General features: G+C 50.0%; 1 protein-coding gene across 1 annotated transcript; it reads left to right on the top strand.

Annotated features, from left to right (window-relative positions):
- The first annotated feature begins 77 nt into the window (after positions 1 to 77).
- On the top strand, positions 78 to 15,004 carry baz1a (bromodomain adjacent to zinc finger domain, 1A). Its single transcript, XM_080480614.1, has 30 exons — positions 78 to 166; positions 461 to 600; positions 1,826 to 2,104; positions 2,235 to 2,390; positions 2,485 to 2,580; positions 2,685 to 2,772; positions 2,848 to 2,970; positions 3,552 to 3,794; positions 3,871 to 3,966; positions 4,410 to 4,548; positions 4,616 to 4,747; positions 4,843 to 5,160; positions 5,284 to 5,449; positions 5,812 to 5,910; positions 5,994 to 6,067; positions 7,320 to 7,378; positions 9,131 to 9,360; positions 9,439 to 9,659; positions 9,736 to 9,866; positions 9,948 to 10,090; positions 10,238 to 10,380; positions 10,452 to 10,523; positions 10,623 to 10,705; positions 10,782 to 10,946; positions 11,025 to 11,236; positions 11,308 to 11,538; positions 11,611 to 11,789; positions 12,964 to 13,127; positions 13,216 to 13,303; positions 13,607 to 15,004. The coding sequence occupies exons 2-30, from the start codon at positions 488 to 490 to the stop codon at positions 13,780 to 13,782; spliced, it is 4,419 nt and encodes a 1,472-aa protein (XP_080336740.1). The 5' UTR covers positions 78 to 166; positions 461 to 487; the 3' UTR covers positions 13,783 to 15,004.
- Positions 15,005 to 15,062: the final 58 nt, after the last annotated feature.

Here is a 15,062-nt window from a genome sequence, read left to right as displayed (position 1 = left end):
GGAAGAAACCTCCGAGCAGTTGTCAGAGAACTGTAATTTCCGAGGCCGGCAGCGGGTCCGTGAAGTGGAGGAAAACTTGGTCAACAAGCCGCCGTTGAGCCGCTCTCAGCCGGGACTTCTTCCTCACTTCGGACGGCGGATTATCGCTTCATCGCCTCACAACTCGGTAAGCGACACCTCGAACCCGCCCGGCGGGTACCGTGGGGCCCGGTGTGGGGACCCTGGAAGGCGGCGGACCCCGCACCGGCTCCGTCTTTGTGTTGGGAGTCGCGTGAGTGCCGCTCCGGCGGAGAGGAGCACGTTTCCATGTGGGCAGATTATCCCCGCGCCTCGAACAAAAGAGCCGCTCCCGGGGCTCCGGGCTCTGTTTGCCGCTGCACTTTGGGGGAAGTTGGGTCAGAGTTGTTCTGTGATATTCGATGTGAGTGACCCGGTTATCTTCCTGTTTTGGTGCCCGCAGCTCGGCCGGTGGAAGCGGAGTTCCGAGATGCCGCTTCTCCACAGACGAGCCTTCATCCGACAGAAGCCTCCGGCGGACCTGCGGCCGGACGAGGAGGTTTTCCTCTGCAAAATTACCCACGAGATCTTCCGAACCTACGAGTAAGTCCCGTCCGACCCCGGCAGGGTCGCCGTGTGACCCGGTCGCCCGGTGTGCGGCGTTCAGGAGCCACCGGGAGGAAAGTTTGAAGCCGTTTGACTGACAGTTGTTCCGCGGGGAAACTTCCAGACGAGGCGCCCCGGGAGCGAACTTTTCCTCCGGCTGAGCTCCCCGCTCCTTCCCGTAGTGTCCCTCCTCGGGCGGGAAGTGGGACAAAAGTGTTTAAAAGTGGTTTAAAGTGGGTGTTGGAGTTGGCCCGCACGGGTCCGGACAGGTGGAGCGTTAGCCGGGGCAGCTAGCTTCCCGGGCTAACCGCCGGTTAGCGCAGTTAGCCGCGAGTGAACAGGCCGGCGGCCCCGGCCCCGGCCCCGCACCGGGCCCGTAAAGGACAGTTCCACCGGGTTAGAACAGCTGGGGACGGTTTTAACCCGCTTCCAGTGAAGTTTGAAGCACTCGGGAGGAGAAAGCGGAGCTTCACGCTGCTCCAGAGGCTCGACTGGAGCGAAGGTTCGAGTCCCGCCGCTTGTTTACATCGGATGAGCCGCTCCAGTGTTCTTCTTTTAGCCTTTTTGTCAAACCAAATAATATTTTAAGTTCTAATGAAAACCCAATCTATCGCCGGAAACATTAAACTCTTACTTATTTTAATCATTTGACCTTCATTTGACTGAATAAAAGAGTAAAAGGAGCAGGTGTTTTATTTCTGCAGTGCCACTTTCCTACACTGGGGGCAGTAAGAGTCTCAGTGAGCACAGTGCCATTGTTTGTATATTTGTAGGCTGTTATAGTATTAACATGTGTCGCTGACACGACACCACCTTGCGGTCCAGAGTGGTATTACTGCCTAATTGCATTGTAGCTCTTTTTCACTGTTATTTTTAACTGATTTTTCGTTGTTTTTTTAATGTTTTACCTTTAACCAGGCACCTGAACTCATATTTATAATACAATATATGTACAATGGCTGCCATTTAATATTTTTTATCAAACAACAGAACTATAATCATTGAGTCAACATTGTTTGAACCTTTACAATCAAAATTCAATTTGTAATTCACGTTCGTGTGTCGCTTAGCATGTTTGCATTTTACATGGTGGTGTGGTTAAGATATTTGTTGTGTTGGTGTTCGCATGTGTATTGCAATGGCGTGTTGTAATGTTGTATTCGCGTGGTTTGTAGTCGTGTCACCCTCCATCTTGCTAACGTCGCTCTGTTCTGGCCCTCAGTGAGTTCTTTGAGAGGACCATCCTGTGCAACAGTCTGGTGTGGAGCTGCGCTCTGACGGGCCGGGCGGGCCTCACCTACCTGGAGGCGGTGGATAGCGAGCGTCGCGCAAAACACAGCCTGCGGAACTTCCCGCCGCCGCTGCTGCTCCCTCTGCTGCACCTCGCCGCTCTGAGCCACCGCGGCCGCCTCTCAGAGCTCTGTGAGGACATCTACGCTTTTGTCAAGGACCGCTTCTTCCCCGGCGAGATGGTGGACGTCTGCATGCGCGGCGGAGCCAGGTACCGCGCCTGCCGTTACTGTGGAGACGGGCGTGGCTTTTGAAGATATCCACCCGAGGATGACTGTTTTAAGTCGCCTTCATTACGGTCGTTACTGAAATGGTGTGTGTGTGTGGCGTGTGTGTTTCAGACTGGTGTGTGAGGTCCTGCAGGTTCACTCTCCTCATTCCAGCGCTAACGGCGCACCGGCTGCTAACGGCCACGTGAAGCCGAGCGATGGCGACACCATCGTGATCAGCGACAGCGATGACGAGAACGACTTCCAGAGTCCTGCGCAGGTCAACGGGTCAGTAGGTCAAAGGTCAAGGGGGAAAGGGTGTTAGATAAAGAGACGGTGGTACAGTGTGTGTGTGTGTGTGTGTGTGTGTGTGTGTGTGTAGGCGGAAGAAGCCTCTGAATCCTTCCATCTTTAAATACACTGTGAGAATGAAGGACGAGCACAGCGAGTCGTTCACCATCAGAGCCAATCAAATCAGGTGAGTCTGATCACTTCCTGTTTTCTTTTATTGGTTTATAATGTGCCGAAGCTGTAGCAACCGAGCATGCTAACTCGTGTGTGTGTGTGTGTGTGTGTGTTCAGTCGTAGGAAAAGCACTCTGTCCAGAGAGCGGCTGAAGCTGCTCTTTAAGCAGCACTGCGAGCATCACGGCGGCACCATCAGCCTGAAGGTGAGTGAAGCTCCACCCACTGTCGCCCCCTGCGGCACGCCGGCATCTAACTCTTGTGTCTCCGCCTCCCCTCAGCCGTCCTCCGTGATGAAGCACCGCCTCGCCGAACAAACCTTCTCCCAATTTTTCCCCGACGAGCCGCCCCTCTTCCCCTTCAGCCCCCTCTCCAAAGGAGGGGGGCGGGGCTCGCCTGCTCAGGTAACGCACGCTCCATCTCCTCCGCTGCAACACGGTATTAATACATCATGAAGGAGTTCACATTTAAAAACAAACTATCCTTTTACAACACATGACAAACCTGAAATGTGAAGACAACTGCAGGTTCATAAATATTATTCCCTAGTTCACTTTACAGCTTTCAGATCACTGGGCTTTTATTACTTTACACCTTCAGCTCATAATATAACAATAAGAATAACTTCTACAAATTAACTTCAATATAGGCACATTTAGACTTGGTCACCTGAACCCAGTCACCACGTAGTACGGACTAAAGGGTGCCCCCGGTGGTCAATTCAATGTGTTGCAGTTAATGTCATCATGCCTCCCAAGCAGGCAGATTTCATCTTGCGGGCGAAATGTTTGACAGTAAATCATACTGGATATATGTTATTATTACAAATTAGTCTGTTCACACTGAAATTGTTTTAACGCCTGTGTGGTCAATAAAGACTCCAGTAATGACAGGAAGATGCTCTATAATCTGGACGTTAGTTCCTGAAACAACCAGATTTATGGACTAATAAGTGAACGGTGCGACTCTAACGGCGCGCTCGCAGGGCGGCTCGTCGCTGCTGAAGGCGGCCGAGGAGAAGGTGAAGCTGCTGCAGCAGCGGGAGGAGATGGCGGCCACCGCTCACGACCGAGCTCGGCTGAAGAGGGAGAGGGAGGAGCTGCAGGAGGCCAAGAGGAGGGAGCGCGAGGACCGGGACAAGCTGAAGGAGGAGCACAGGAGGAGGTTCGAGGAGGAGAGGCTGCGGCGCAGGGAGGAGAAGGAGCGCCAGAAGCTGGAGAAGGAGCGGGTGAGTGTGACTCCTTGAGGCCACGTTTATTTTGAAAGAAAGAAAACAAATATGAATGTCTGTTGATAATCGACAGGAACGAGAGAAACTGAAGGAGGAGAAGAAGAAGTACGCTGAGAGACTGAAGCTGTGGAACAAACCCAGGGAGGACATGGAGTGTGAGGACCTGAAGGTCAGTGAAGGCAACACACTCACATGCACACACACACACACACAGATGATTTTAAATATATATATTTTCATACTCGCTGTTGGTCACTGCTCACGTTCCCTCATCTTCAATGTCTTGGTCCCAACCTTTTCTGAATTCTGTCTTCAGTTTTCACTTAAGGTATTTTGATTATAATCTTCATTTATTCTGGCTTGTCTTTGAGCTGACTTGTGACATCACAGAACAGGAAGCAGTGACTTTCAACCACAAAGTTCTGACTAATCAGAACACGAGTATTGTCGAAATGAGGAAGTTTAACTGAGGAAATCGCAGCTTCACAACAGCCAATCAAAGAGGAACATGAAGTGACAGTGAGGAGCTTCAGATGGACTCCACCCCCCCACCCCCACCACCACCATCACAGGACTTCTGTCCTCATCCTGGATCTCTGTTGGTTCCACCAGGAGCTGCCCTCCCCTGTTCCTGTGAGAACCCGTCTTCCGGCAGAGCTCTTCGGAGACGCCCTCATGGTCCTGGAGTTCCTGCGAGGCTTTGGCGAGGCCTTCGACCTGAAGGACGAGTTCCCTGATGGAATTTCTTTGGGTGAGAACGACTCCAAAGAGGCCCGATTCTTGTTCTGCTGGGGACTGATGGCTGCTTCTCTCCACAGAGGTTCTGGAGGAGGCTCTGGTGGGCTCTGACCCCGAGGGTCCGCTGTGTGAGCTGCTCTTCTTCTTCCTGTCGGCCATCTTTCAGGCTCTGGACGAGGAGCAGGAGGAGGTCTCTGTGGACCAGGCTGAAGGTACGCAGCACAACCACCAGGGGGCTCTGCAGCAACACATGCTTCCAGCCTCTACACTTGTGTATGTATATAACTTGTGTCTTGTGTCCCTGCAGACCTGTCGGAGGCTCTGGATGAGGACGACGCCCCCCGCTGGGCTCTGAGCGCCGTGTCGACTCTGGCGGCCGCCTGGCCTCAGCTCCATCAGGGCCGCGGCCTGAAGCAGCTGGACCTGGACAGCTGCACGCTGTCCGAGATCCTGCGCCTGCACATCATGGCGTCGGGTGTAGACTGTAACCACGGCAACGCCAAGCTGCGCTACCAGAAGCAGGGCGGCTTCACGGTGATGGACGACCCGTGCGTCGAGCTGCGATTGGCTGAACCGGCGCTGCTGAAGAGGCTGTCGTGCACAGCGGTGTACGACCTGACGCCAGGTGTGTGTGTCTGTGTGTCTTGTTTTAGGGGAGGAGCTAACCCTACAGGTTCTGGCAGGAAGAGTGTAGACGTTGTCTCAATGGCGTTGTGTTGATTTTAGTGCTGTGCTTGTGTTGTTGTAGCCGAGAAGTTGCGGATCCTGCAGGCTCTCATGGGGAAGCTCCTGACGCTGTCGTCCAGCAGGGATTTGATTGAAGACTGTGTGGAGGAGCAGCGAGGAGCCCGACAGGAGCTGAGGGAGCTCAGAGCAGAGCAGCACCGCAGGGAGAGAGAGGAGGCCGCACGCAGGTACACACACACACACACACACACAGGTGCATTTTAACAATTTACAACATCAATGAAAATTCTGTTTATTTCAGAGATTCAATTCAAAAGGGAAACTTGATATGTAAATGTTGGTGATTATGATTTACAGTTAATGAAATCCCCAAATTAGAAATGATAAATGCCAGTCAGGAATGACTCAACATGATGTATCGAGTTTACATTTTTGAACTAAATCTCTGAAATGAGTCAACATTTTAATTATATCCTAATTCCATTGAGATGCACCTGTATGTGCACACGCAGGTTAATGTACACACTCTGTATGCTCTGTAAAGTTCTCTCACTTCCCTGACTCATCCATCTCTCTTTCTCTCTCTCAGGGTTCGTCTTCGTAAGGAGGAGAAGCTCCGGGAGCAGGAGCGGAGGATGAAGGAGCGGGAGGACAAACTGAAGGAGCAGGGGGTTCTCTATGCTGACGGGTGAGATGGAACCTCTGTGTGAATGATGTGATGTCATGTGCCTCCTGCAGGGGGAGCTGTGTGACCGTGTTAACTCTGTGCAGGGAGACAGCAGGGCTTCATGGCACTGAGGAAGAGGACCAGCAAGACTCTCCATCAAGCAGGAGCTCAGTCAAAGGTAAACTGGTCCACAGACACTCCATCTGTGTATTTCAATGTCAAGATGTTTGTGCTTTTGTGCATTAATACATCCAGGAGCATTAACTATTGGTGCTTTTCCACTCGTGCCTACTCAGCCCTACTTGACTTGACTTGCCTTGCCTCACCTCTGGGCGTGTTCACATTCCCGTTTGGTCCCGACATGGAGTCTCTTCAGGCAAAAAACTGTTTCGTTGTGGTGATGTGAACACTTCCACGAGCGGCAGGACTTCGGGTCTCAGTCCAGATCAATCAATGAGCCATGTTTCTTCTTTACTTCCTCTCTGGTCAGTGTTTGTTTCAGGCGACAGCAACCCAAACCAGCAGCTGGTGTAAATTCTTGGCTCTGCCTCCTCCTTCCTAAGTGAACCGAGTCTCGGACTATCTGAATGTGAAAGGCCCCTACTCAACTCAGCCTCAGTTGTTTACCATTACAACATAGTACCACCACAGCGTGGGCATCGTCGTCTGATTTTCTCTTGTCGTGTACAAGTAATCACCCTCATATGATGCAATGCGGACATGTGTTAGATAGCAGCTCAAATAGTATATTTACTAGTATATTTTTTATATATTTATTAATAAGATTACAAAATGTGGATTGCTACGATCGTGCTTCACATTTCAGTTTCACTGGTGCCCCTGTTCACCAGTGACTTCTGCCTCCAGCTGTTACCAGCAGCTGATGTTAAAATAAGACAAACGCTACGATACTTCAAACTTTAATAGAAATGTGCTTAAACAGCTGCAGATTTTGGTCGGGTTTTTATCATCTGTGAAAAGGGGACGCTGCAGGAAGCCGGTCACCTGTTAACAGGGAAACCTGCTCATCTGATACACCGGTAGTATCCGGAGACCTTCTGATACCCGTAACGGGTACCACGAAAGTAGCTGGTGACGGGGACTAACACGTAGGGGAAAAACGTCAATAGCGAGTGAAGTCAAGTCGAGTAGGAACTAATGGAAAAGCGGCTTGCTGGTTCTGGCATTTTCTCCTGCAGTGTTGTTAATGTCAGCACCTCCGTCTGGTTCCGTTATGTATTGTACTTTATATACAGCCACTGCACATACCCCAGTAACTTTATATTGATGTTGTTTAAGTTTCTCTTCAGGAACTTGTGAAGAAGTCAAATACTTTTTAAACAAGTAACTTCACAGTACTTGCATACTGAGTTTAAGTTGCACCGGTTTGAGGGCAGCTGGTGGAATCTGATGCTTTTCGTGTTTTCTAGCGAAACTTCAGAAGGATCAAAATCAGCTGGCAGAGAACCGATCGAGTGAGGAGGAGAAGGTACACATGCACACCTCTGATTCACACGCGCACACACACACTTCATAAATGCATATACAGGTACTTCTCAAAAAATTAGCATATTGTGATAAAGTTCATTATTTTCCATAATGTAATGATAAAAATTAGACTTTCATATATTTTAGATTCATTACACACAACTGAAGTAGGTCAAGCCTTTTATTGATTTAATATAGATGATTTTGGCAAAAAAGTAAAGAAAAACCAAAAATCCCCATCTCAAAAAATTAGCATATTTCATCTGACCAATAGAAGAAAAGTGTTTTTAATACAAAAAAAAGTCCATCTTCAAATAATTATGTTCAGTTATGCATTCAATACTTGGTCGGGAATCCTTTTGCAGAAATGACTGCTTCAATGCGGCGTGGCATGGAGTCAATCAGCCGGTGGCACTGCTCAGGTGTTATGGAGGCCCAGGATGCTTTGATAGCGGCCTTAAGCTCATCCACAGTGTTGGGTCTGGTGTCTCTCAACTTCCTCTTCACAATATCCCACATATTCTCAATGGGGTTCAGGTCAGGAGAGTTGGCGGGCCAATCGAGCACAGTAATACCATGGTCAGTAAACCATTTGCCAGTGGTTTTGGCACTGTGAGCAGGTGCCAGGTCATGCTGAAAAAGGAAATCTTCATCTCCATAAAGCTTTTCAGCAGATGGAAGCATGAAGTGCTCCAAAATCTCCTGATAGCTCGCTGCATTGACCCTGCCCTTGATAAAACAAAGTGGACCAACACCAGCAGCTGACATGGCACCCCAGACCATCACTGACTGTGGGTACTTGACACTGGACTTCAGGCATTTTGGCATGTCCTTCTCCCCAGTCTTCCTCCAGACTCTGGAACCTTTATTTCCGAATGACATGCAAAATTTGCTTTCATCCGAAAAAAGTACTTTGGACCACTGAGCAACAGTCCAGTGCTTCTTCTCTGTAGCCCAGGTCAGGCGCTTCTGCCGCTGTTTCTTGTTCAAAAGTGGCTTGACCTGGGGAATGCGGCACCTGTAGCCCATTTCCTGCACACGCCTGTGCACGGTGGCTCTGGATGTTTCCACTCCAGACTCAGTCCACTGCTTCCGCAGGTCCCCCAAGGTCTGGAATCGGTCCTTCTCCACAATCTTCCTCAGGGTCCGGTCACCTCTACTGGTTGTGCAGCGTTTTCTGCCACACTTTTCTCTTCCCACAGACTTCCCACTGAGGTGCCTTGATACAGCACTCTGGGAACAGCCTATTCGCTCAGAAATTTCTTTTTGTGTCTTACCCTCTTGCTTGAGGGTGTCAATGTTGGCCTTCTGGACAGCAGTCAGGTCGGCAGTCTTACCCATGATTGCGGTTTTGAGTAATGAAACAGCTGGGAGGTTTTAAAAGCCTCAGGAATCTTTTGCAGGTGTTTAGAGTTAATTCGTTGATTCAAGGGTGGGTGTGGTGCTCCAGATGATTAGGTTAATATCTCATTTAGAGTACCTTTTCATGATATGCTAATTTTTTGAGATGGGGATTTTTGGTTTTTCTTTACTTTTTTGCCAAAATCATCTATATTAAATCAATAAAAGGCTTGAACTACTTCAGTTGTGTGTAATGAATCTAAAATATATGAAAGTCTAATTTTTATCATTACATTATGGAAAATAATGAACTTTATCACAATATGCTAATTTTTTGAGAAGTACCTGTATATGTGTGTACTCCTTGTGTGTACCTGCACTGCAGTCTGCTCTCCTCGCCCCCTGCTGGCAGGTTCGCGAGCTGCAGGAGAGGATCCAGAAGGCAGCCGCCTGCACCTGCCTGTTTCCGCTGGGCAGAGACCGCCTGTACCGCCGCTACTGGCTCCTCCCCTCGGCCTCCGCACTCTTTGTAGAAGACGACTGCTTCGGCCTCACGGAGGACATGCTGCAGCCACACCCGAAGCCCGCCCAGGACGCCGCCGCCAACATGGATGACGAGAAGGAGGAGCCCGCTGAGGGAAGGTGAGTCTGTCAGAGATAACACATGAGAGGGGCAGAGCCTCCATGCTCAAAAGGTTTATACATCTCATTCAATAACAGCGCCGGCCCCAGCCCCGCCCCCACCTACACCTGCAGCCTGCCAGTCAGTCGTCCCAACCAGTGGTCATTCTACAGCTCGGTGGAAGAGGTGGATCAGCTGATAGAGGCGCTGAACCCCCGAGGTCACCGTGAGAGCGCCCTGAAGGAGGCACTGCTGCAGGAGAGGGAGCGGCTTCAGCAGCTGCTGCAGCAGTGCAACCGCAGCAAGTATATACGCACAGGTATGTAGACACACACACACACACACACACACATGAATCGACCATTATTTAAAACACACCTGTCTCATTTTTCCAGATGACCCAGAGTCGTCTCGATCCATCCCAAAATGCACTGCTGCGGCCGAGTCTCTAATGGAGGTGAGACTGAGGGACCTGCTGCTGGACATCGAGGACCGCATCCACCAGGGCACTCTGGGAACCCTGAAGGTCTGTACACCTGCACACACTGGCGCCCACAGGTGTTCCCAGGTGGTCCCGCCCTCAACTGTGCTGCTCTGATGTCTGTAGGCGATGGACCGACAGCTGTGGCGCTCGGCACTGGAAGCTGGAAACTACGAGCTGCTGGGTCTCGAGGGCCGAGAGACCACAGCGGTGAACGGACGGGTGGAGCCCATGGAGGTGGACCAAGCACACCTGAGGGTCAAAGACAGGTATGGTTACAGTTAAACTCCAGATGGTCAAAGAATCTGATGTGACGACATGGCGGCCGATGGGAGGAGACAGATACTTTACTTACTTACAAATCCTGTAATGTTTCTCTGATGGGCCGTCACAGTGCGTGTGTGTGTGTGTTTCAGGCTGCAGGAGCTGAGGTGTGACGGCTCGGCGACCAGCGGCAGCGGCACTCCTCAGGCGGTCAGCAGCTCGGTACGAGTCCTGGCTCAGGCACTTTCTCACATTGAGCAAGGCATTGAGAGACGCTTCCTCAAAGCTCCGCTGGGTGAGTGAGTCTCCAAACCACTGAAAGAAACATATCGAAGGTGTGTGTCAAACTGACTCTGCCCCCTGCAGGCGATGACGACTCCAAGAAAGACCAGAAGGTGAAGAAGAACAAGAAGAAAGATGAGGACCAGGCCAGCGATGGTACTTTTTCTCATCTATCCTCATTAAACAGGAAGGAAGCCTCGTTTCATATCACTGTGTTTGTTTGCTTGTTTGTTTGTTTGTGTGTGTGTGTGTCAGATGGCAGCGATAGTGGCCGTGTCTTCAAAACTGTTTTGGAGCGGTGGAGAGAGTCTCTGCTTTTGTGTTCCAGCCTCTCTCAGGTTTGTGCTGAACGCCATTTGAAGGCTCTGATCTCATTGGCTATCGGAGCTGTCACTCACCTGTGTTTGTCTCCAGGTGTTTGTTCACCTGTCCACTCTGGAGCGAAGCATCGTCTGGTCTCGCTCCATCCTCAACGCCCGCTGTCGCATCTGCAGACGCAAAGGCGACGCCGACAACATGCTGCTATGTGACGGCTGCGACCGCGGACACCATACCCACTGTCTGAGGCCCCGCCTCAAGGTAACAGGTCACGCCCACTTGCTGAGGCCCCGCCTCCAGGATGGAGTGGTGTGTTGATGTGGAGGTTTTCTGTCTCAGTCGGTTCCAGGAGGCGACTGGTTCTGTCCAGACTGTCGACCAAAGCAAAGATCCAACCGCCTGCCGTCCCGTCAGCGCTCCTCAATCGACGAGGATGAAGAAGAGGGTGACCAAGAAGAGGAGTCGGAGGAGGAGTCAGAAGAGGAAGAGGAGGATGAGGAGTCGGAAGAAGAGGAGGAGTCAGAGGAAGAGCAGGAGGAGGTCGTTGTGAGGTCAGTGTGGACACTCTTAAACTCTTGGTGGACTCTTAAACCAGTCTGAACTCACCCCCAAATCCTTGTAGCGCCAAGAAGAGCCAGGCTCCGCCCCCTAAAGGCAAGGGCCAGCAGAATGCCACGCCCAAGGGCCAGCAGAATGCCACGCCCAAGGGCCAGCAGAATGCCACGCCCAAGGGCCAGCAGAATGCCACACCCAAGGGCCAACAGGCTACTCCCAAAGGCCAAACACCCAAGGGCCAACAGGCCACCCCCAAGGGTAACACAGGATCATCAGGGAAAAACTCCTCAGCCTCTAAGTGAGTATCTCTACCTGTAGCAACTGTAAAAGTTACTGGTTCAGTTGACTGCAGCTCACTGTCCAATCACAGATCCTCGGGGAAAAAGGCCACGCCCCCTTCCTCAAAGCCAAACATTCCATCGGGCAGTAAAGCGCCGCCTCGTTCTGGGGGTCGCAACAGATCTCGTCTGAGCAACGAGGTCCTTGCCCCTGCCAGCGAGGACAAAACCTCCCCGGGTCAGACCGAGTCTCGCAAGAGACCAAAAACAGGTAAACGAACAGTAAACAAGCAACAGGTAAACGAACTGAGCGGAGCCGGGTTGGTATTCCAGAAAGGAGGTTGAGTCTCTTTACCTGAAGTCTGAGTCGACTGACTCTGAAATGGGAAATTCACAGTTTTTGGTTCCAGAACATCTGATCTGAATTAGTTCAATCAACTCTCTTAAGTGAACCTTGAGTTACGCTCGTGCACAGCCACAATAAAAAGCAATCATCAATGGAGCCCCGATACCACCGGTCACTATGGCAACAGACCGAGGTTATTTTGCCGTAAAAGTCCCGGGGCTGCAGCAGCGGAGGAGAGGCTTTCAAATAGAAAAAACATTATTCAGGAGCTACTTCAAGTAGTAATTTAAACCGGTAACAAAATGTTTGAACTCGTTAATATCCTACTGAGCAGATTAACACAGTCTTTAGACATTTTTATTAAAGTGGTCATTTAAAATGTGATGATGTGTACGTCAACACTCAATATAATAATAAAATACCACACATTTCTTTATTTACCCCCCCCCCCCCAAATCAATCAATTGTTTCAGTGCGGGGGTGATTCTCTGCTCTACACACTGTTGCTTTACCAGTTTTAATAAGGAAACTACCATTTCACCAAAAAAATGTAATGTCGTGCATAAAATGTGCTCTGATGTGAAGCGCGGGTCGATTCGGAAAGGAATGTTCCCCACGAGGGGTTAATACAGTAAAACTTCTCATCTGGGCCGGAAAACTTTCGCCACGTAAATCATCTCAATATATTTCTCGATGTCGGTCGGGTTTGGAAATAACGGACAATCCATTTTGAATTGCTGCTACAGGTGGGAGGAGTCAGTAGAAACTCAACAGAACCTGCCAGCGAGCAGGTTCAGTTCACAGTCGGTTACCATGGTGACTGGCCCAGAGCTTAATTCAGCTCTTTCTGGAACGGAAAACTCAAGAGTCCCTCGTTTCAGGGTTCACATGCTCTGAGATTTCACAAAACCCGCTTTCTGAACAACCAATCAGGACACAGTAAGCGTCTCAGTCTCTTAACATTCAATCAGCGGTCAGTAAAGAGCCAATCAGAGTCTGTTCCTGGTTTAATTCAAGAAATCGTTGCCATGTATGCACCAAGTAAGTAAACAAAACAACAGGTACTTGTTGTGAGCTGCTTCTCTGCCCTGTCCCTCAGATGCTCCTCTTAAGCCCGCCAGACCGAGTCCCGCCTCCTCCAGCCGGCGCTCCTCCGGGAGGAACCAGGGAGTCCACGAGCTGTCGGCGTGCGAGCAGCTGACGGTGGAGCTGGTGAGACACGAGGACAGCTGGCCCTTTATGAAACTGGTTTCCCGGACTCAGGTACACACACACACACACACACACACACACACACACACCGACCTAGCTGCTGCTGCCTCATCTGAACCTCTGCTCACCTTTGCTTTAGGTACCAGACTACTATGACATCATCAAGAAGCCCATCGCTCTGAGCACCATCAGGGAGAAAGTCAACAACTGTGATTATCAGACAGCAGGTCAGGCTCCGCCCACCACGCCTACATTATCTGCAATGCTAATGTACGAGGAATGATGATGCTGAGAAAAGGTTTCGCTTATTAAGCTGATGATGTCACGTGATGTCACAACTTCTCTTGGCTGTCTGACCAATCCGCTGAGATCTCAGCTTTTACTATGTGTGAGATTGAAGCAGATAATTTAAAAAATAAAAAACAACTTTTGATTTGATTCCAGTTTATTGTAAATTCAAGCCGATGAGTCCACAGCGATGGAAACGTGGCCATTAACTCCTCCCTGTTGTGTTCCGTCTCCCCCTACAGCTGAGTTTGTGTCTGACGTGGACCTGATGTTCTCAAACTGTCTTCAGTACAATCCCCGTCACACCAACGAGGCGCGAGCTGGTCAGCGCCTGCAGCACTTCTTCCAGTCACAGCTCGGCCGGCTCGGCCTGTCGGAGCGCGACTCCGCCCCGGCCACAAAACGCTCCCGACCTTGAACACAACGCACCCGTCCCACCCCCTGCTCTCTGATAAGATGAGAGCCGGGGGCCTGTGGAGCTGCTGGACTTAGACAGGGTCAAAGGTCATGTAGCAGATGCTCGCAGAGTCCTGAAACGTAGGAGACACTTCCTGTCCAGGAGCTTCGCCCCTTCAGTTTGGTGTTGGACGTGTGAGGACGCAAACACATTCCAGTAGAGACCAGGAGAGTCGAGAGAGCTGAGAACCACAGAACACTTCGCTCAGGGAAAGAAGAGCAGCTGCAGGCGTACGGAAGCCCGGGAGGGACAAAACTCTCCATTTGTCTAAGAAATACGTTTCCGATAAAATAACATCTAGAAATCCAGGATTCACTTTGTCTGAATCAGGAGCAGCTCAAAAATAGCAGATGGTTTGTTTACAGTGTTAATGACGACGCCAGAAAAAGAATAGTTTCATTCAGAAGTTAAGTCATCAAATGTGTAAATTTTATTTCATTCACGCCAGAAAATCTTTCCATTTGCGGTTATGATATTATTGGACTCTCGGGCTTCTGTAACTTATCAAACTGTGAACCACATTGAGCAGCTCCTCCCCCTTTGTCATGTGACCACACCTCTTTACACTCAGGCCCCGCCCCTCTTACACTCAGGCCCCGCCCCATGATTAAACGCCTCTTTAATCAGGGTTGTCTCAATAAAGTGAATAAATATATCCAAAGAGAAAATGAACCCGGATGTTCAATTTCCACATGTTGGCCAGATTGAGAGCTGAGCTAGTTCAAGGAAAAGTTCCACGATTTAAATCTCAGATGTCATTTCTTAAAGTTTGAAACTTAAACACGCAAACGGGAAGTGATAAGAGTCACTGAGTTTCTGTTCTCTTTATGTTTCACTAAAAATCTTGAACCGACCCATTAAAAGAGCCCACGGTGCTGCACGGCCTCTCTGGATTCTGAGTTATGGTGTCTCTTTTTCACTTTCCTGCTGTAGTTTGTTTTTTCTGTTTTGCTGCATTCTCCTGCTCTGATGAGTGTGTGTGTGTGTGTGTGTGTGTGTGTGCGTGTTATTGAATGGAGGTCGGCTGTAGATACGACACTGGAGCCCCCCACCCTTGTGTATTTATTTAGTTGGTTTCTCCTGCGTTGTTTTTATTTATGACCGCTGGCCGCCCTCTGCCTCCTCATTAGCTCTCACCTGTTTGTCCCTGTTTTGATGTAAAATAAAGGTTTTTTTCCCACTATTTTGTCTTCTGTTATTGGATTCCTTCACAGCTGTTATGTTGCAATCAGTTCCACCGC

Source organism: Lipophrys pholis, assembly GCF_963383615.2.
Source record: "Lipophrys pholis genome assembly, chromosome: 14".
Classification (NCBI taxonomy): Eukaryota; Metazoa; Chordata; class Actinopteri; order Blenniiformes; family Blenniidae; genus Lipophrys; species Lipophrys pholis.
Note: the sequence above shows the minus strand (reverse complement) of the source record. Positions and strands in the feature narration are given on the sequence as shown.